General features: G+C 33.2%; 1 protein-coding gene across 1 annotated transcript; it reads right to left on the reverse strand.

Annotated features, from left to right (window-relative positions):
- Positions 1-736: 736 nt before the first annotated feature.
- MAPk-Ak2 (MAP kinase-activated protein kinase 2) lies at positions 737-23,718 on the reverse strand. The gene is made up of 9 exons (XM_090118531.1): positions 23,425-23,718; positions 10,329-10,454; positions 8,452-8,589; positions 6,623-6,829; positions 6,049-6,180; positions 5,322-5,444; positions 3,393-3,545; positions 2,548-2,607; positions 737-1,855 (listed from the first exon to the last, which is right to left on the reverse strand). The coding sequence occupies exons 1-9, from the start codon at positions 23,515-23,517 to the stop codon at positions 1,811-1,813; spliced, it is 1,077 nt and encodes a 358-aa protein (XP_089974657.1). The 5' UTR covers positions 23,518-23,718; the 3' UTR covers positions 737-1,810.
- Between the last annotated feature and the right edge of the window lie 744 nt (positions 23,719-24,462).

Consider the following 24,462-nt stretch of genomic DNA (forward strand, 5'->3'; position numbering starts at 1 on the left):
CAACGTTCGTTCCCGCAAGAATTTCGGGAAATCCTTTCTTAGGGGACGCCTACGTTATGACATCTACCTGCATGCCAAATTTCAGCCCGATACGTCCAGTGGTTTGGGCTGTGCGTTGATAGACCACTATATCAGTCACCTTTGAGTTTTATATACAGAGATTATTTTTTAACTACATTTATTCATATCTATATTGAGTGAATAATTTGTCTTTCAACTACATACTTTATTTTGATGAACCATATACATATTTTTCGATTTGAAAACAATGACGTCACAATATGACGATGCACATTTTTGTTTGAAACGCATTGTAGTAGTTCTTTAACCAATAAAGTTGTCTCTTTCGCTCTTACATCAAATAACTTGAGATGGAAAGAGACAAAACTATATTTAGATGTACGATGTATTAATTTGTGACCTTTTCTTTTATATTTGCTCTAAAAAATACTTTTTTTTTGTAAAAAAAAATGCCTTTTTTGCTAGCTTGTACTACGTCCAAATATAAATTATTAGTACATAATTAGCTGTAGTTTCTATTTATTTTAGATATTTTCATAAACACTTTGATATATTTAAATTACATTTTTTCTAAATACATTTAGCAAAATAGTATAATAGTTTTTCTTGGTATAGAATTAAATTACTTGCACTAAACTTTTTAATCAAATTATTTGGAATTAGCGATTTAATGAAAAAAAAAAAAAACTTTTCCTCTTTCTTTCCTTGTTAAGTAAATATGACTAAAAAAACCTTATTTTAAATCAATTAAAACAACAAAAACAAAGATTTAGTACGATTAATTTAATTCATGTGAAAAACATTATCACTACATATTTTTTACAAAACTATACGCCCATATTTTTTTTAATACACACTAATATTTTAAATGGACGGTTATTACATAAATTTGCAAATTATAAACGAAAAGCAATCTAATATATTATTATTTTAATTCACATATCAGACAAAAAGAAGGAATAACTAAAAGTTTTCTTTGAAAATTTCTCTTTTTTGTGTTTAAATTTAAGCAATATTTTCGTGTACTTTGTTTAATGGTAAAAAAATCAGTTAACTTTTATGAAAGTTAACTGATTTTTATTATGATATTACTCCCGTAAGTACATAATATATAGTATAGTAATAATAAATATATATATAATGCATTGATTTTGCGTATAAATTGACGTGCGTTATTTGAAAAATCTCAAATATTAATGATTTTTTGAGCGTAAGGCGTTGTTCACAACCTTAATTATTTGTTTATTTTTCTTAATATTAGTTATTTTTATATAAATTTGCGTGACCTATAAAAGGACAGAGGACATAATATTGAAATATAGATTTTCTATACATATATTATTTAAGCTAGATAGATCAGTATAAGGACATTTTAAACAATATTCCAATAATTTACAAAAAAATTGCAACCCTTAATCGAATGTAAAATAAAATAAAAATTTGCACTGATGAAATTACTTACAACATACAAAAAAGACAAAAAACTAATTATTATACATATATAATGTATAAAAATAACTAATAAAGCATTATACAATACATATTTAATATAAATAAAACAAAAAATCGCAAAAAAACTACAAAAAATAATCTACGTATGGAAATACGTATACAATCATACCCTCTCTTTCACTCTAACCAAAAACTGTGATATTTGTGTGATGCTATCCCTTTCGCACGTTGGGTCAAAATTAAATTTAGTTTTAGTGAAACTAAATTACAATAAAAACCCAAAAAAATGGTATTTTCTATCTATTCCCAGATTTCACCGCTAGGTGGCGCTCTTTAATTATAGGAAATATATAACTTTTGTTATTGTTTCTACTTGCGAATTCTGAAAAAAAAAAATGAAACATAATTATAAGTATTGTATGATTTTTTTTTTATACTCAACTTTTAGGACAGTTCTTGTTAGCATTGCTAATAAATTTAGCCCTTATGCTTTATTTTTTGATGATTTTGACTATAGTATATTAATTTAACGATATTTTTGTCAAAATCCACAAGTATTAAAAATAAGGTATTTATCAAATAAAAAAAAAATGTAAAAGAACTGAGAAAAAGCACTACTTATTTGTAACTTATTATTAATTGTGCAATATTAATATAATTAATTATATTATATTATAATTATATTATAATAGGTATAACAACTCCATTTCGAAAAAAGGATTCAGACATTTTTGCATGAAAATGCAAGCACGATATGGGAAAAATTCAAAATAATTGAATTCTTCATTATATATTTATATATTTACTTATATATATTTTTATCTTATTTTTAGATCCATATCTAAATAATTAGCCAAAATAAGCAATAATTTTAATACTGTTAATTTATTATAACACAAAACAAAAATTTGTATTTTAATTTTACTTAGATCAAAAAAATCTATTACAAAAAATAATATATTTTTAGCTAATTATTAAGAATGTACTCACACAAAAGCATATTTTTTGTATATAATTATATTTATTACACCATATTCTAATTTTACTTTACCCCTAATTATATTAAGCACCTACTTTATTCCTTCTCTTGTTCAAAAGTGAATTGTTACTCTGCTCCAGCGCTTTGATTTGAACCTGGAAGCGAAAAAAAATATCATTAATATTATTTTCAAATTTAGAATATCAGATAATATAAATAAATAAGAATTGAATATAATGAATACTGGTCAGTTGTTACTAAACCAACTGGCTAGAGGCAAAAATATAAAAAAACGCATTTAAATTCACAATCAAATTTCCAATCGCACCTGCGTCGTTGCCTCGTGCGTCTAAAATCAGTTAAAAAAACAACAAGCTTCATAAAATTTACACTGGCCATGTAATAAAAAAAAACGAAGAAAATCTACAATACCTACGTTCAATGGCATTCGACAGCTACACTTGCCCTAATTTCGCTATAAAAAAACACACTGGCCACCACCAAAAAAAAAAACAAAACACATTCACATTATGACATTTGACAGCTTCACAAGCCAAATTTTCGTCATAAAAACCCCTGGCCATTAACAAAAAATAAAAAATGTGTGCGTGTACTAGTCTATACACGTAAGAAGTGAAACTTCTTTATGACCTTATTTTTCAAAAAATAATTTCCTATATGCAACTTAACAGAAATACGTCGAATCACGCGCAGTAGGGATAAGAAAAAGATGGCGCGTAGCGGAAAAACGTCACGCGTAACGAAAAAATGTTACACTAAATTTTTTTCCAACCCCGACAAAGAAGTTTCACTTCAAAAAACCCTGGCCATCAAAAAAAAAAAACCACATCCACACTGTGACATTTGACAGCTGCCACATGACGTTTGACAGCTGACGTTTGACACTTGACAGCTGTCACCTGTCGCTACACGCGCGCACCTGGTCGTAGTCGACGCGCATGGTGGCGAGCGAGCGCGTCATCTCGTCCTGCACGTCCGCCCACGCGTCGCCCGCGTCGCGCAGCACCGCGTGCGTGTGCAGCGGCGTCTGCGGGACCTGCGCGTGCTGCCGCACCCACGGGCTGGACATCACCTGTGGAATATCAAATCAAATCATTTATTGAAGTGAAAACTTCTTTAGCGGCGTTGAGCACTGTTTCTGTAATGGGTATAATTTCTTAAAATCGCGTCAGGACACGTGACCTGATCGAAAAAGCGTAGCGATACCATTCCAAAATATCAAACATGCTCAACGTTAATAATCAAGTTTTCACTTCTGCCGGCACTCCCGGAGTGCAAGTTGCAACCCGTCTTTTATTATATAAAAACACAAAATAAAACCTGCTTTCCGCCCGCTTTTATCTATTGATATAAATTAAGATGCATTATTAATTATTGTGAATATAAAGCTTAGAAGATAAAGCCGCTTATATTCATACGTCATAATCATTTTTAAAATGATTGTCCCTTGTTGAGATTTATCTAAAATAAAAGCATTAATGTCATAGTTATAATATTATATTAATAAATTAAGTCGATTCTACACTTTTATAATATTACTAGCGTTTTCAAAGAAAAACCCGCATAGTTCCCGTTTCCGTGGGATTTCCGGGTTAAAACCTGTGTGTTAATCCAAATTACCCTCTTTAAGTAGCTAAATTTCATTGTAATCGTTTCAGTAGTATTTGCGTGAAAGGGGAACAAGCAAACACATACACATCGTCACAAACTTTCGCATTTATAATATTAGTAAGATTGACGTACTATGAACAACTAGACTCATAATATTAATTATTAAGGGTGCTATTACCGATTTTTAACAAAAAACGCTATTTTACGGTACCATTTTAACTCAAAGCAATTACACGTGAGAACAAAGTCGTCGAAACTAATAAAAGTAACAAAATGAATTTTTAAAGTTCCCAGTAATCTTCTGGAATCAATTTCAATAAAAATATAAAAAATAATAATATCAAGTATGAAGATGATCTATATAAAACGGATTGCGCTATGTTTACGTGAGCGTGATGTCCCGCGAACCACGTTGCGACGTTAAATACCTAAATTTGAGTAGCGCAGATTCGCAAGCGCGAGCGGCGTTATGATGAAAAAAAATATTTGAAATTATCATCTCATTTCGTGATCAATAATCACATATTTACATTTATAATATTGGTAAATATAAGTATGCATTTGTTAAAAACGCAAACCTTATCAAAATTCAGCACCATTTCGTCCAAAACACGAAATCATACTATGATGATGTATACAGGGTGTCCCACTGTTGGTATACTAAGTTCAAAGGAGGTTATAGTTTTGCATACGCTGAGTTCGTAAAAAATACTTATAAAATTCCAGACGCATTTTTTTTTCAAATAGATGAATTCTTAAAACTCTATGTGTCCACCCATAACAAGCAACCCGCCCAACTTTGCCACCCGCACGTGAGCTATCGTTAAGATTATGTTTTCATAGACAAAATGCTCACATTAGCGAAGCGGTACATGCCGGCTGCAGAGAAGAAAACATGGATTTTCAGGAAAAATTTAGCAAAAAATTTTTGTTATTTAAGTGTTTTTTACGTGATCAGTGCATCTAAAACTACAAGTTCTTTCACGCTTAGTATACCATTAGTGGGACACCCTGTATACATAATTTATTACTTTATTAGAATTCCGCCCTCGTTTTTAAATAAAACCTGTATAGTTCCCAATCCTGTGGGATTTCAAAAAAGTGGCCTTATTCTGTATCTTCAGCTACCAACATACCAAAATTTCACTGTAATCGATTCAGTAGTATTTGAGTGAAAGAGTAACAAATACACACACACATCCTCACAAACTTTCGCATTTATATTAGTAGTATTTACCTGGTGTATAGTAAGCCGTTTCGCTGGATCAACAGACAGCATGCCGCGGATCAAATTTTTTGCATCAGCTGAGACGTTCGACCATTCAGGTTCGGGGAAATCGTATTGGCCTAGTCTAATGCGCTGAAAAAATATAGAAAATCTAAAAAATATAGAAAATATTGGTAAAATGTGGCTGAATTAACAAAAAAAAAAGTACTAAAAAGACTGAAACAAAATTGAGATGAAGCAATATTTATAGAAAGTTAATTTACCGTATTTATTTACCGTATTTTATTAAGTTTTTACCGTATTTTAAGTTTCATAAATATGACTAAAATTAAATGTAATTTCAAAGGTTTATCTTTTTTGTGGGGCTCTCATTGTCAGGAAGATTTAAAATATTTTTTGTAATGGAGAAAGATGCAAGAAAAAAATATTACTTATCATATTTTCAAATTATATAGTAGTATTTGTAGCTTTCCAAGAATTTTTAAAATATATAGGGTAGTTTTTGAATAAAATATGTAAGGCGTGATAAAGACTATTCTACTGACAAAATAACTTTTGAAATTGATCAAGAACTTTTTGAGTTAAATTAATAAACCCTGTTCACAATGGACAGCGTTTGGCGAGTAGAGGCAATCACGGTAGTGTTTCTTCATAATCGCCGTAATGGCGGCAAACATCGACAATCATTTGTTGGGCCAACGCTGCCCATAATATTTGTTAGAATATATTTCCATACCTTTTTCATCCCTGGCGATATAGCGAGACCATGGTTTGAGTAGAACGGCGGAAAACCACACAGCAGAATATACATAACAACTCCAAGTGACCAAATGTCGCAGGATTTGTCGTATTTCTCTGGCCCTAGCACCTGTAAGGAAGGAATATTATTTATTTAAAATATCAAAAAAATTAAAGCACATTATCAGAACACACACAGAATTAGACAAAAAATAAAGAGGACCGAAAGGAAGGCAGCTTTCATATAAAAAAAATGTGTGTGTGTACTAGTGTACACACGTATGAAGTGAAACTTCTTCATGACCTTATTTTTAAAAAAATAATTTACTATATGCAACTTTACAGAAATACGTCGAATCACGCGTGGTAGGGATAAGAAAAAGATGGCGTGTAACGGAAAAATGTCACGCGTAACGAAAAAATGTTACACTAAATTTTTTTCCGACCCCGATAAAGAAGTTTCACTTCAATAAACTGTAGTTTATGACATTGTTGATTATATTGATGTTACTGATGTTTCTTATGTTTTCGACATCATTTTTGTTCCTGATGTTTCTAAAAAGACAACTTACCTCAGGCGCCACATAGTATGGCGTGTAGCACGGCGTTTGCAGCGTGTCTGTGTGACTCAATGTCTCCTTCGCGAAACCGAAGTCTGTCAGTTTTAGTATTGCGTTTGGAGCCATACTGGTGTATAGAAGGTTTTCTGGTTTGATATCGCGGTGGGCGATGTTAGAGTCGTGTAAGTGACGCACGGCGACGCATATTGAGTGCATAATCTGTGGAAGAAGATACTTTTTTAAAGGGATGATTGGTTAATGGTTCTAAAATTAGTATTAAGCAGAATAACTTTTTTTTAAAGCACAATACAAAGTGGCGAGTTAAGAGCATGGTTCTGAAGAACATAGAATGAAGAATATTATTTATTTTACATAAGAACGAAATGGATATTAAGGTGAAGAAGAAATAGAGATCTACATGAAGAAATAGAGACGATAGTCTAACTTTTTAACGCACAATGACACAATAGATAGGTAGTTAAAAGGATGGTTCTGAAGAAGATAGAATGAAGAATAAAACAAATTTTACATAAGAACGAAATGAAAGGTATAGTTTCAAAGAAGCAATAATAAATAAATAAATTGGGAAATAATTAGATGCCAGATTGCAAAAGGGAAACTAGAAAACACTTATCAGCATTTGATACTATAAAAATGACATATACAATCATTAAGGTAGATTGTTCGGTGATATGGCTAATTAGATAAGGTTTAAATGGATTAAACTCATTAAGGGCCGATTTTTCAATGCTTGGATAAAACTTATCCGTCCAATAAAGTACACGATAGTAAGTTACACGATAATATTAAAATGTCACGTAAACTGTCAAATACGGGCAATTAGAATACGTTTTTAAAATGGTAGTTTTATACATTACTAGCTTTCCGCCTGCGGCTTCGCCCGCGTTTTCAAAGAAAAACCCGCATAGTTCCCGTTCCCGTGGGATTTCCGGGATAAAACCTAGCCTATGTTACTCGTGGATAGTGTAGCTTTCGAATGGTGAAAGAATTTTTAAAATCGGTCCAGTAGTTTATGAGCCTATTCATTACAATCAAACAAACAAACAAACAAACAAAGTTTTCCTCTTTATAATATTAGTGTAGATTAGACGAATAAGTTTTATCCAAGCATTAAAAATCGGCTCTAACTTGATTATATTTTATGTTAGATGGAATTCATAGTTATCATTAGTAAATTATTGACGTATTGACATTGAATTGACGTATTCATGTTATTCTATTTTCATACATTACATATTTTTTCATCCCTTTCCCTATTTACATGTATCTCAGCCACCAGTCTTTCGTTGAAGGCACAGCTTTCACATTCCAAAATACCATAATAATTCACTAACCGACTTCAAAAAAAAGGAGGAGGTTATCAATTCGGCCGGTATATTTTTCATCCACATATTTTTATATCCCTACACAAGAATCTCAGCCGTTTAAAGCTCCTGTTTAAATACCTGAATTCATTCCTCCTTCATTCATTAACATGTTTTTCATCGCTGACCATGCTCTCAAGACAACCACCACTTCTTAAAGGCACGACTTTGCCATTCCAATATACCTATATAATTCATCTCTTTTCATCCATTTTCATATTTTTCATCCCTTACAACATACTTAAGCCACCTGCCAGTCAGTTAAGGCACGACTTTTGCATTACAAACACCTTAATCCATCCTTCTTTCATCCATTCCCTATTCCGCATACCTCCTTTCATCCTTCCACACTTATTTTCATGCCTTACCACGTTTAAGCCACCTGCCAGTCAATTAAGGCACAACTTTTGCATTGCCCCTTACCTGAATTCATCTCTTTCTTTCATTAACACTTACCTCAGCAGCCTGTCGCTCAGTGAAAGCACCCTCTCTATTGTCCTGTATCCGCTGGAACAATTCCCCACCGTCCATACACTCCATGACCACGAGGAGACATCTCTTACCCCCGTAGGTGTTGTCGTATACGTCTGTGATCTGAAATGATGATGCAAATTGATATAAAATGGTTACATTTTATAAATTACCTATAGAAAAATAGACAAAAATCGGTCAAGGACGACAAGACGACAGACGTGGGTTCGAATCCCGCGTCTTGATCGAATTTCTAAAGCATTTGAACGCTAAAACTTGACATGAAATGGCAACATTTGTATAATGTTACATGTGTTGGATTCAAACTGTATTGTATTATTATCCGTAAAAATAAGTCATGCATAATAAGATCAATTATTATTTTAAAAAAATGTACTAGTGTACACACGTAAGAAGTGAAACTTCTTTATGACCTTATTATTCAAAAAATAATTTACTATATAATATGCAACTACAGAAATACGTCGTCGAATCACGCGTAACGAAAAAATGTTACACTAAATTTTTTTCCAACCCCGATAAAGAAGTTTCACTTCGAAAAGCTAATTTAAACTGAAAAAACCTATGTTAAAAATTAAGAAGGTACCCAATAAAATAAATACAATGAAAAAGTAAATACCGTAGAAATGATTGTTATCCGTAAAAATAACCCATCCATAAATAGATACTACGTTGGACTACTAAGAAATTTAATCTAAAAACGTAGGCTTCTAAGAATAAATTTTAATCTAAACAAGTTATTGATTGAAACTAAAATTAGAGCTATGAATAAATTGCACAACAAAAAGATGAAGTTTTGCGCTATAGAGCTCTTTTCAATTTAAGGTATTGCATAGCTTCTATCGCGGGCCTTGAGCGCGGAGACCGAATCGAGAAATTCCGTAACGAAAAAACCTCACGCTCCCTACTCCGACGGGCTCGGAGGTGTGGCTTGAAGGCATGCTTGATGCTATGCAATAGCTTTACCGCGGCAGTCCCCGAGTGCCACACGTCTTTTATTACACGCTTTATATTAGCTTCACCTGTATGTTTGTATGTTTGTAACCGACTTCTTTGGGCGCGATTTTGACTCACTTTAAACGGCCAGATTTCGTTCAAACTTTGTAGATTTATTGAGGACCGATGACAATACACTAATTTGATAAAATTTTCTATTTTTAAGTTCGGTTTTCTATAAAAAGCGTGTTTTTTAGTTTTTTAAACTATTATTATTTTTACATAAATAAAGTAAATATTCTTATATTGTGTGATCATAAGTCATAACATACATAAATTTACCACTGGATTATAACTTCCGGGATTAAAAAAAATAGGCTGTATGTATTTAAAATTATCAAATGATAATTTGAAGATTGAAAAACGCAAAGCTCTACGTACGCAAAGTCTAATTGAAAATAGTACAGCATTTCAATAATGTGTATAGTTTGAAGTTTGAAGCGTTTAGCGTTTGAAGCGATGCTATTAATTACAAACACATTCCTCGCTACACATCCTCGCACATTATTTGCCGCAAAGCACCATTCTTTTAAAATCAATATTTTTCACTAAATTCATATTCTAGTTTTAGGGTTCCGTAGTCAAACTAGCTAGTTCCGTATATAATCCTATTAATCCTATTAATATTATAAATGTGAAAGTTTGAATGGATGTTTGTTACTCTTTCACGCAAAAACTACTGAACCGATTACAATGAATTTTAGCACACATATAGAGGGTAACTTGGATTAACACATAGGATAGGTTTTATCCCGGAAATCCCACGGGAACGGGAACTATGCGGGTTTGTCTTTGAAAATGCGGGCGAAGCCGCGGGCGGAAAGCTAGTTAATCTATAATCTCACCTCAACAATATGCATGCAGCCGCTCGCCCTCCAATGCAGTTCCACTTCCCGCCTGGCTTTTGGACTGTCGTGCAGAACCTTCAACGCACGACGCATGCCTGTACGCTTTTCCTTGCATTCTACCACCTGAAATTACATACAGGGGAAATTATAGAAGATAAATTAACATTATACCTACTTATACATATATTGATTTATCTATATCTATAGACTATAGGTAGTTTTAATAATACTTGAAATCACATAGAGATAAGTTGAGTCTGTTTAAACGCGCTTACTTCAGAAACTGCTGGACATATTTCAAAAATACTTTCTCCATTAGATATGAACGTGATCTGTGAGTGTTATAGGCTATTTATTTATATAATTATGTACCACATAACTTGATAAACAGCCAATTATAGAAACTTGTGGTCACCCTGTGGTTGAAATTCGACTATAACTATAAAATGTATTGTAGTGTGTATCTATTAAATGTATCTTTTATGAATTAATCAAATTAGTCGGCATAAAACCTAGGTTCCCGGGACAAACCTTTAGTGATAAGATCGCCAAATTCACTAAATTTTAATTCGTAAGAACTTTTTTAAGGAAACATACGCAAATAAAAATACTTATTCGCTAGTACACAAGTCTAGAGATTAGTAAACAAATCTAAGAACTGTTCAGTACGAGAATTTACTATTTCTTCTTGGAATGTAAACAGTTTGTCTGTTTATTGCTTGTTTGATTGATCTCAACGTTTTTGTATGTACAACACTGAATGTAGTTATTTGCATCTGCTTTTCTTGTATCTAATGATAAACTACCAAAAGCTGTCTCCTTCTATTGGCCAAAGTTAAATAAAAATTTGATAATCAACATAACTATTGCAAATTAAAATACATTTTTGGAAAAATCAAAATATTAAGCTTGGCAGTGTTACGACTTACGAGTTACGATATGATTAGTCCTATAATTAAATGCATTTTAACGATGAATATTTTCAGTAAGAAATTAAGTACTATCACGGTCCATAAAGCAACGAAAATTACATCATTCCAAAGTTCCTAATTTTCACGTATATTTTTTTATTTTTCCACCCATCGTGGAACCTTCCCATCGTTCCACGAACCTTCTAGACCTACCTTTTTATCAACTATTCTACAATTAGGTACCTAAACCTTTGTAAACACGGACAAACCCACAGCAAAAGGCTTGTACACGTAAACACTGACTCTTATCTTATCAGATGTCAGTACACAAACACGTGGGGTGTCACGAGTACACACTTATCGGTTACCGTTATTTAATTAACATTAGCGTCAAACACATGCGCAAAATTGTGGCTGAAAAAGTTCCATCAAATCTTTCCTATAAGCATTTATCACCCCCGTACTAGCGTCAGCTACTAGTATTCTGTGCAGTATTATTTTAAACTAGATTTCCGCCCGCGGCTTCGCCCGCGTTTTCAAAGGAAATCCCGCATAGTTCCCGTTCCCGTGGGATTTCCGGGATAAAACCTACCCTATGTGTTAATCCAAGTTACCTTCTATATATTGTGTGCTAAATTTCATTGTAATCGGTTCAGTAGTATTTGCGTGAAAGAGTAACAAACACACACATACACATCCTCACAAACTTTCGCATTTATAATATTAGTAGGAAATAGGATATGTAGGTATTCAAAGAGTGAGTGGAGTTGTTTCCAATCATGCCTGTTCACTATTACCCAGATTGACCCTAATATATTATTTAGTATCACACTACGTAGATAAGGATACAGCTGATATACATACGTGAAGACTATCCAATAGGTTTGATTATGTATGCCATATTACAATGATTCATCTTCCTTATGACAAGCTGCAGTTTGACGCAAATCCTATGTGACGTCATAATCCGTACGTAAACAAAACATAGTTCAAACTTCAAAGTATGCAGTGAAGATAAGTCGAAAGATTAAAATATAGTAATAAAAAATGTTATGAAATACCAGATAGGTACATTATGTTATTACAATTTAAATTTATGGACTTTTATCGCCGCTTAGTCATAGATTTTCTAACTATTTATTTAATTAAATTTAAAGTGAATAAACATAGAGCTAGTGCCTGCCAAGAAGCAACAATACAAAGTATAGGTAATTGAATATACCTCATCGAATAATGGGCCCTCTGCACAATGGGCAGCGTTGGCCCAACAAAATATGATCGTCGATTTTTGCCGCCATTAGTTACGGCGATTATGAATATAAACATCTACAACGACGGCCGATCATAGACATTTAGGCCCTCTACACTATCGTCCTCTATTCGCCCAACGCTGCACATCGTTAAGAAGACCTATAATACATATTATATTGTATTTGATGTAAAAGCTAGTATAGTATGACGTATAAGCACACGAGTAAAGTAACGCTCTAACACAAATGTTATAATCGCGATGATTTTTAGAAATGGTCTATACAAAACCTAAAAAGGCTTTTATCATTTAAAGTATAAAAGGTAGGATGTAATTTATTAAATTCACGCCAACAAAGCATGCCAGTTCAATTACGAACCCCGACTGCGCCCAGGTTTAATTGTAATCTATTAAAATTATTTTAGTCTGTTTGTACCCCAAACCATTCGATAGATTTGAATGAATTTTGAACAATAGATAAATGAAACCTTAAAGGATACGGTTTAGTAAATTAACTATCTACTAAGAAATTAGAACTGAAATCGGCGTGATATTTTTTATGCGCTATGGTTGTCGCTAAAACGTGTCCTATGGGCGAGTCAAATTGCGATTTATAGAGAAGTAACCGATTCAATTGATTATTATTGCTTTAATGCACTAAAAATTACAAAAAAAATCGTTTAGTCTGGTCTATTGAAGGATTTCTTCCAGATAACAAACAAAAGATTCTTACAATAAAACATTTAGAAAAAATAGGTAGGTACTTCCCAAACATTTTCGATCTAGAATTCACTACCTATTACGCGAATAATTCTATAACTATTAACTATATGATAAAACCCGTATTCATCGGTTTAAGTAAATCGATTCGTAATGACTGCGGCAGCCAGCAAGCAATTTAATTGTACTAACTATTATTTCTTACTAGTCGCTAACCCCGAGTTGTGTTGAAACTTGAATTTACACTTTAATAAAAGTAGGTATAAAGTTGGTATCTACATATTAATTAAATTTGTTTTTGACGTTCGTATATACTTACTGGCAAATCTTATACATATTAATACAACAAACATCTCTAAATTCCGGTAAATTTACATCAAACGAGCAAATGCTCATTCTAAGTCCAACCCAACTTTGTCGAATTATTTTAGTGTTAACAGGCGCAGATAATTCCTTCGTTGTTCTAAGTGCGTTAGAAAAGATTCTATGCAATGTTCTAATACTGAACAACACTGAATAGAAGTTTTCGTTTACACTAAAAGATCACGAAATAATGCTCTTGCTCTAGCTCTATGTTCGTTTGATGTAAATGATCCGTTACATTCAAACACACAGAAATAATTCATAAGTACGAATAGGTTTGATATGTCGTAAATTATTTTATACATCCCTAAGTAATAAGGATTTCCTGGCGAAACAATGTTGCCGGGTCACCTAGTATATCCATACTAATATTATAAATGCGAAAGTAACTCTGTCTGTCTGTCTGTTACTCAATCACGCCTAAACTACTGAACCAATTTGCATGAAATTTTGTATGGAGATATTTTGATACCCGAGAAAGGACATAGGATAGGTTTTATCCCGGAAATCCTACGGGAACGGGTTTTTCTCTGAAAACGCGGGCGAAGCCGCGGGCGGAAAGCTAGTTTAAAATAAATACATATATCAATCAATATCTGTATTAAAAATCGTTCATTACACATTTAATCAAACGCAAAACACATGTAAAAGATTCACATATTTATAATAAACCCATTCATTTCACTAGAATGAGTTTATCAAATAAAACCGGCTAAGTGCGAGTCGGACGCGCTCACAATGGGTTCCGTACTATCATCTATAATAAAAAAAATCATTTAATATTATTTTTTTAATATTTAGTATTTGTTGTTATAGCGGCAACGGAAATACATCATTTGTGAAAATTCAGCTTTCTAGCTACCACGGTTTATGAGATACAGCCTGGAGACAATCAGACAGCGGAGGCTTAGTAATAGTGTCACGTTTTACGCTTTGGATACGGAACCCTAAAAACATTAAAAACAACGTATAATCCTGGGAAATCCGACATCAAAGTTGCAACGCATGAGTTGATATTATTTATAGAAATACGGACGAAACCGTGCCGCTTATAAATAGATTAACGCGTAATAAAAACATTGATTTATAATGAAGTATAAACTTTACTGTACCCATGTGGTAATGTGGTGATAATGCCTAGAAGTTTTTTTCATAAGAATAATATATTATTTTAATTCAAACATTCATGCAATGAGACTTCATTTAAAAGTTCATTTGAATGCTCATGTTACAGAAATCCTTATATCCCTACTAATATTAAAAATGCGAAAGTAACTCTGTCTGTCTGTTACGCTTTCCCGCTTAAACCGATTATGATGAAATTTGGCACATACATTAGACAATCTTTAGACCCTGAGAAAGAACATAGGCTACCTTTTATCAAAACACCACGCGGACGAAGCCGCGGGCGGAAGCTAGTAAGTTATAAATTATATGTTTTGACCCGCGGTTTTACCCGCATTGCTTACTTACTTACTTAATTACTCCTATTGGTCTTAGCGTGAAGGTAAATAGCCTATGGACTTCTTCGATGAAATAGGCTAGGACCTGTAGTTCCTTAAATTATCTCGTTCAGACAAACAAATTCTTCAGTCATAGTATAGATTTACTACCAGTTAGAAAAGCAGTTACAGAGAAGAAACGGAAAGAAACAGTCTATTAACTTTTCTGTGCTTTAGTAGTTACCGATAAATACTTACTAGCACAGTTAGTAAGAAAAATTGTTATTAAAATAGATGATGAATCACGATTAAACATAAGTAGGTAACATAATTATAGTAAATATACAACTAAATATCGATATAATTGGTATAGGAGACGATAGTTGTTTCCTTAGGACACAACATCTATCTGGGAAATACCTAAGGCTTAGGTATTTCCCACAGGGTAGGAACATACAATTTATAAAAACAGTTATTTATACAACACGAACCAAAAACTTCCAGCTATGACGCTCATATGCTAACTATTTCGCCAAGGGTAAGTCCGAAGTAAGTCATTGGCCTAATGTCATCATCATCTTATTATGATTTGGTAGGAAAGTTTGTATCAAAGTGATAATGTTTATTATTTACGCAAAGCAAGTTAACTAATTTTGATGAAATATACTTTATCTACAACTGGGAACTAAAATTTATTTTTATTTACGGGAAATCATGAAAACTAAAGTCTATTTACGAAAGACAGCTCATGGTGAGTCGTGGTCATTATCAAACACCTACATAGAAATTCGTGTAGTAAAATAGTTGCATTAAACAAAGTAGTTTCCAATATAGGTATTTAATACAAATTTGCAAAAAAAACACGCTAAAACTCATATAAAATTATTGTATAGTCTTCGATCCTTGATAAGTGAACGAAGTCTAAATTCAATCTATTACAAATTTCGTCTAGGAGTCTGTTACGTATCACAGGCCAAGCTAAAAAAATCGTGTTAAAAAATTAATCGTTAATTTAATTACTAACTACCTTAAAAGGTAGTTAGGTACTATCATTCATACAATATGTACAATAAAAATTATCACAAACGTCTTTCACAACCAATATATTAGTCATATTCATACATAACATTATGTAAGAATGAAGATAATAAATTCCTTCATCTATAGGTAGACCGTGTACCTACTAATATTATAAAGCTGAAGAATTTGTTTGTTTGTTTAAACGCGCTAATCTCAGGAATTACTGGTACCATTTGAGAAATTCTATCAGTGTTAGATAGCCCATTTATAGAGGAAGCTGCTATCCTATCCTACTAATATTAAAAATGTGAAAGTTTGTGAGGATGGATATACATCCATCACACATTCATCATATACATTCATCACATACGTGTATGTGTGTTACTGTATGTATGTTTGTTACTCTTTCACGCAAATACTACTGAACCGATTACAATTAAATTTAGCACACATAGACGGTAACTTGGATGAACACATAGGATAGGTTTTATTCCGGAAATCCCACGGGAACGGGAACTATGCGGGCTTTTCTTTGAAAACGCAGGCGAAGCCGCGGGCGGAAAGCTAGTTCCTTAATATTTCATACTATTTCACCTCTTCTGAATCACAAGGACTTACCTAACCACACATAAAATTAGCGATAAATGCACATTCAGTCAGCTTATCAGCGTAACTCGTTGATAACGATAAAAAATATCCGCGTCATGGCGCCGGCGTATCCGACTATCTAATACATCCTTGTTAATGATGATACTAGCTGTGCCTCGCGGTTTCACCTACGGGCAGAATCAAGCATTTCTACAGCTCATATTATGTTATAATTTAAGTCACTGCCAAGTATCATCATAATATGTTCAGTGGTTTAACAAACATACATAATGCATTCATCGTTACCAACGTCTGCATTAAAAATTATCTTTCTCTGCTCTTGTTTGACTTAGCGTGATGATATATTATAATCTAGCCTGCTTCGATAAATGGACTATTAGCAGTTTAAATCTTTTTCTAATCGAAACAGTAGTTCCTGAGATTAGCGCGTTCAAACAAACAAACAAACTTTAGCTTTATCTTAGCATATAAGATTAGTTTAAATTATTGATACTTTAGACATTTATCTAGATTTACTGGCCAAAAATTACTATTGTAGCTTTCTACTGGTGAATTCTTCAAGTTAGTTATAAACAACTATTTTGATTTTGAGTATAAAATGCATCAATTTTGGTTTAGCAGAAACAAACACAACTATATATCTATTCATTTTCTCACTTACTATAAATTTCAGCATTACTTAAGTTACATGTACCAGCAAGCCATTCATACTGCAGTCACGAGTTTATTAATTGCTTCAAAATTGTAAACAATAAATACCTACTAACAAAGATTTTCCTTAAACAGCATACAATATCCGTACAAATATTTAGCTCTAATCACGTCATAATGACGTGATTTAAAAGCAATAATATCTGTTTTGTAATTTTTATTGCTTCATTTATTAATTGTATTTAAAAAAATCTATATATTAAAAATGTATAACCCTCGAGAATGGCTTGCGCAATTCGGCTTTTTTTACGTTAATTGTTAAGGCACAAGGAATGTTCTTATGGAGAGAAAACATAACAGGACAATAGGGCAGTACAGCAGTGCAGTCTAGTCAGTAATACAGTATAGCTGCCCCAGTACTAATAGTAATACAGTATACTCGCATAGATATTAGTACATGTGAAACATAATTCTGATAAACCTGAGGAAATATCACCTTTTCTTTGCTAAAAACCTCACGGAGCCCGAGACTTTTCCAACGAATGCAAAACCGTGGAAATTCATGGAGTTATAGCGTCAGGAAGGAAAACCCGACTTATTTTTATATTATAAAAAAATAATAACTTAACCGGAAATCAACTTTTTATCATACCAGAAACACTAAAAATTTGATAAACTAATTACAGAAGCGTTTATTTGTAAAATCACTTCCTATAGGTTTCCTACATCCTTGATAGAGTATTATAATTTAATCATTATCAGCTGAGAGATTAAGGGATTTCCAATTGGGGAATCAACATAAAATATATTTTATTGGTAAATACTAAATTCCTACCCTGTAGGCATAGTATACACTACTTGATTATGCTTGAGCTCTTTTTGAAAATATTTGTTAGGACAAGAGAGTTATAGTTTGAAAGATGTTTTCCATATATTTTTGAAGTGAAACTGCTTTATCGGGGTTGGAAAAAAATTTAGTTTAACATTTTTTCGTTACGCGTGACATTTTTTCGTTACGCGCCTATTTTTTCTTATCCCTACCACGCGTGATTCGACGTATTTCTGTAAAGTTGCATATAGTAAATTATTTTTTGAAAAATAAGGTCATAAAGAAGTTTCACTTCTTACGTGTGTACCTACACTATATAGTACATGCACACATTTTTTACTTTACAATATGCAGTCACCACTACACCCAGATTTAATATAATTTTTAGATCAAATAACATAAGTCACTACGTTGACATCGTGATGAGATTGCATGTGCACAAAAAATCTTTGGAGGAGGTAATTGGTCATCATGGTGACTGATGTGTCGTGACCTAAACCCCGCATGGGATGAATGTATAATGTCGCCGTTATCTGGTTAAATATGCCATTTGTCTGAATGACGAGAGAAAGACAAAGGGCTATGTTACAACCTGCTAACTAGTTGGACATTGAGTGACGCTTGTAAAATCAATGTTCGGCCTAGTCATTCAATTAAATATCGTCATTCAATCAAGGCACTAGTCATTCAATCAAATAGCAAATTCAACCAGATGACTGCGACATAGATAAACTTAAAACTCAAAGTCAAACATTGAAAACGTTTGTCTTAAAACCGCTCTAGTTTAAACATAAACTTCCTTTACAAAAACGAAAATAATGATAAAACATTCATTAGTATTACATCATAGAGATGTCATTTACCAATACCAATGTTTGTGCCATGATTCACATTGTATGTGCCAAGTCGTTGAACTTATGTAATCACTTACTGTGTACTGTAAATCATATAGAGTATTTTTACAGTATATTTCATCACCTTTATATATAAAAAGTTTATTTATACTACTTCTAAGTATTAATAAAACATAGTTGTAACAAAGTATTGGCAGACTATTTATAATCTAAAGAATGTTTATGATTTTAGATTTGTAGAATTTGTTCATGTAATAATAACAAGAATAAATTCAAGAGCGGAAACATCTTAGCCAACTTGATTTCTAGGTAATAATGTGAGCAATCAGCAAAAAAATGTTGTGTGGTTTTATGAAACCACGGTAAAAGTGAAACTGTTCGAACGGTTCCGAACACTGCTTTGTGTAGCGCATGTCGCGTGTCGGTCGGCTGCCGAGTAGGTATACCTACTCGGCAGCCGCGATACACGCGACATGCGCTACACAGACCAAAAAGTTTGAGACGATGTAATAAAAGTTTCACTTTAATAATAAGAGTAAGTACAATAAACAAGATTTAAAAGCAATCTATACTAAAATTATAAAGCTGAAGAGTTTTTTATTCAGTTCAACATGCTTATCTCAGGAACCGTAGTTCCTGAGATTCCGGTAGGACCAATTTGAAAAATTCTTTCAGTAATGGATAGACCATATAACGAGGAAGGCAATATATACACATATCATTGTGCTCAGACCAATAGGAGCAGAGCAATGCAGGTAAAACCCCAGGGAACAGCTAGTAATTTATAGTATAAAAATAAAAATGCATACACATTTAGAGGTCAGAGTTGGGCAAGGCAATACTTTAAACTGCTATATAATTTATTTTTTGTTCATGACACAAATAAACAAACAAGTATATCAAGTTGAGTTCAACATTTTTTTTTTTATTTTTCATATAAAAAATTATTTATCAACTTGACGTTAAAAAGCAACAAAATTACACATTGGAAATGGAAAAAAACAGTTGTTAATCTATACTAATATTATAATACTAGTCTGATTTGAAAATTATTTCGCTGTTAGATAGCCCATTTATCGAGGAAGTCTATATATCATCATGTTAAGGAGCAGCTCCACACGGGTGAAACCGTAGGGCCCAGCTAGTGAATGATAATTTGTTTGTCCGTTTCTTAAATACTTACCTACTAGTACACTGAGTCACTATTTAGAGTGAAATAGTATATCAAGTATTTAAATATTGCTTTGAAATAATGACTTGCTATATTAAAAAAATACATTACTATCAATTTCATTAAGTTTGGAAACTAAAATATATATGAGTCTTATATCAATATTGTTGCATCAAGCTATTGTTTTTAGGACTGAAATGTATTCTTTATATAGGTATGATGTGGTAAGAGCTGCCAAAACTGCAACCAACTTAGTGGCTAATAAATGAAATATGTTCAAAAGTTACTTCAATTTCACAAAATTTATATTTATTTACAATGTGTCCCAGCAGATATTGATCTGCTCTATTGCCCCTGTTTCGTGTTTTCTCTCCATAAGAAAATTCATTATGTCTTAACAAAAAAGTAAAAAAAAAATCCCAATTTGTCATTTTCGAGTTTAAAGGTTTACCCACACATTAAGAGCGTAAACGCACTATGCGGGTAGCCGCATTGCGGGTAGCCGTCCGGCTGACCGCAAGCACAATTATGTACGTAATATTCATTTCTATGCGCACTGTGCGGTCTGCGGTAGCCGCATCGCAGTGCGCATAGAAATGAATATTACGTACATAATTGTGTTTGCGGTCAGCCGGACGGCTACCCGCATAGTGCGTATACGCTCTTAGTGTTTCATTTTTATTGTACCTATAGAGAATTGGATGCAAATACTAGTTGCATATAAATTTTTACTACAGTTTTAAATCTTCTGTCAAAATAATTGCTGTTGAAGTGGCATAATGAACAAAATGGGTTTTTTTGTATAGATAAATAATACTATTTCCTATTTGATATTTTGCATTTATCTAAGCAATCTATCCTTCTCACTATATTGTTAATTAATATTTACACTACGTCAGTTTTTTAATTAATTATGAACTAACAGTAATGTCATAAACAAACTTTATATTATGTGGAGTTAAATATTATTCAAATGGTTTAAGGGCGACCGTACATGGACCGCTTGAAGCAGTTGAGCTCAAACTCAAACTCAAACATTCATTTATTCAATTAGACTACTATTTAGTAGCACTTTCGAATAGTCATTACATGAGTATTTTTAACATTTACCACCGATTCGGAAAGCAGTATCTATGGAGAAGAATCGGCAAGAAACTCCATAGTTGCTCTTTTAAATTATGTCAATATTACGTAATATGTAACTTATATCTAACTACATAATATATCATAATATGCCAAAGAACTGTCCTGTGGTTTTTACGCGATAACCCTCCATGGGTCTTTATCGTTCCATATATTCCTGAATACTGTAGTACGCTCTCTGAACTAGTACATTTTTTATATAAGTTTTAAATTTAGAACTACTAAACTCTTTAATATTGTGAGGAATTCTATTATATAAGCGTATACCTTGACCCATAAATGAATTTTTAACTTTAGCTAATCGGAAAAATGGCATTTCAATTCTATTCCTGTTCCTTGTAGGTACCATAATCGTGTCTACCTGCGAGACTGCTTGAAACCGCGACCGTGCAGTGAACTATAGACATTTATTCACTGCCATACACAGACTGCTTGAGCAGTTGCGACCACTTCAAGCCATCAACTGCGCGGTTTGTAGCAACAGCTCGAGCAGTTAACGACCGACCGCTCAAGCAGTCTGTGTATGGCCGGACTAAGAGTCATAATGTTGTTTAATCGCAGTTTACAACAGTTTGGATATTTAAATAATCCAGATACATTTTTCAGTTGTTACTAAAGTATTTTAGAAAATTAAGTTTGAAACATAATATGCATTATTTTGTGTATGTCTGATTAGGAAGATATTCAGAAAGCTGTAGGTACAGGTACGGGGTTTCTTTAGAGAACTGCCGCACGTATTATAGGTTTTTTGTGGGGGGGGAATGGGGGGGATGAGGGGGGGACCCTCCCACCAAAAGGGGAAAGTTAGGAAACTAATAGTTTTGGAGAAAAATCAATTTTCCTATTCTAACCTCAAAATGTATGGAAGTGGTGTAACAAAAATTTTACGATACATAAATAAAATACAAACAAGTTGTGAAAACCTACGTAGTTTTTTTTATTTGAGTGGGAATCGCCCTAAAGTCGCTTCTGGCACTCGCCGGCCGCTGCCGCGGCACGCTCGCTTCGCTCGCTCGGCTCGTGCGGCAGTTCAAGAGTTAAACCTAATACGCTCGTCGCTTCGCTCCTCGCTACCTATTTGAATACTAAAAGTAAAAGTTTAATAGTTTTTTAACCTACGTAGATTTTTTTAAGCTATTGCATAGCTTCTATCGCGGGCCTTGAGCGCGGGGACCGAATCCAGAAATTGCGTTACGAAAAACCTCACGCTCCCCACTCCGACGGGCACGGAGGTGTGGCTTGAAGGCATGCTATGCAATAGCTTTGCCGCGGCAGTCCCCGAGTGCCACACGTCTATTTTGTTTGAGTGGGAATCGCCCTAAAGTCACTTCTGGCACTCGCCGGCCGCTGCCGCGGCACGCTCGCTTCGTTCGCTCGGCTCGTGCGGCAGTTCAAGAGTTAACCTAACACGCTCGTCGCTTCGCTCCTCGCTACCTATTTGGATATTAAAAATAAAAGTTTAATAGTTTTTTAACCTACCTACGTAGATTGTTTTTTTTGAGTAGGAATCGCCCTAAAGTCGCTTTTGGCACTCGCCGGCCGCAGCGTAAAGTCACAGTACAGTGAAATGGAACGTCTTGGTCCGCTTTTTTTGCACAACAAAACGGATAAATGCACTTTTTTCGCACAAAAAATTATTAACTTTAAAAATTAATAACTAAAAAACTACAAGTTTCCTAACGATAATATTTTGGAATGACAATCTTACATTACCTAGCTAACTAAAAATATAAATATTTCCAACAAATTCGTGCGGCAGTTAACTAAAGCCAACCCAACAACTTATAACCATAATTTGATTTAAAGTGCCATTGCAATGGCATACCAGTATATCAGAAAATACCTATATAATTTCGTTTTAAAATGAACTTTTAACTTTAACATAATTCTTGAAAACAGGTATCAAAATGTTGAACGATTAAAACGCATTGCTCATTTCTATAAATAAAACTTTTTTGCACAAACGGCATTGAAATTTTAAGAATTCGAGATTAAATTTGTCGCGCGACCACAAAAACTCATCAGCGTAAGTATATTTTTGAACTTTACGTCATGCATGTAAACAATAAATGTGTAACAGAGGTTTCCCAAAAATTTGAAAAATCCCCAGTTTAATTGATGACAAACCTACCTTTCCGTTGATTCCAAGGCCAAGGACTGTGTTGGAGATATCATAATCATCTGTTATCGGCGTAGTTTTCGGTGTTTTAGTAAAATTATTCATCTTGATTCACAAATTTTGAGCGCACTTCACATAAACACAGTGCCGCCCAGTTGTTTGAATTTAAACTTCGAACGCAGAAAAGGTTCCGAAGAACCCTTACACACAATACACACACTATTAACATGAACAAACTATTTTAATTTTTATCTAAATTCCCGTGGAGTGGTGAGTGCGTCACAGTTCTTTCACGGAGTTGAGCAATCTGACAGTGATGTCAGCCTAAAAAAATATGTGTTGACTGTTGACGTTTTCACATTGTTTTCATAATTATTGTTATTATAATTTAAATTAAAAGTATAGTAATAGTAAATTATATTTATTAAATACTAGCGGTCCGCCCCGGCTTCGCCCGTGGTACATATTTACGTTTTCTCTACATAAAAACCATCCTCGTACTTCAAGGAATATAATAAAAAAAGAATTATCGAAATCGGTTCAGCCGTTCTCGAGTTATGCGCTTACCAACACATTTTGCGATTCATTTTTATAATATATAAGATATAATACAGTTTACAACATTAAAAATAAAATTAAAAATTAATATTGTGTTTTTTTTCTGTTATGGCAAGAAGAATATTGATAAGTAGAATGTAATTATTCCTAAAACTCAACAGCAGATGGCGCTTTTACGAGTCAGATATAATTGCTATTTGTGTACAGATGGCATCAGTATTCAGTATTGTAAAAAGTTATTTAATTCGGCTTGAAGGTAGAAAGAAGAAACTTCTATAATAGTAGTTAATAAAACTTTCAAAATGTTAAAAAATATGTTGTGTCGATTCAAAAGTGCTACTAAGAAGACTAATTGAATACATAAATGTTCGTGTTGGAGTATAGTAAACTAGTGATCCGCCCCGGCTTCGCCCGTGGTACATATTTCGCAATAAAAGGTAGCCTATGTCCTTTCTCGGGTATCAAAATATCTCCATACCAAATTTCATGCAA

The sequence above is a fragment of the Colias eurytheme genome, chromosome 30 (genome assembly GCF_061535395.1).
Source record: "Colias eurytheme isolate Ceu_HAF_F1 chromosome 30, ilColEury1 Martin Lab GWU primary, whole genome shotgun sequence".
NCBI classification, from domain to species: Eukaryota; Metazoa; Arthropoda; class Insecta; order Lepidoptera; family Pieridae; genus Colias; species Colias eurytheme.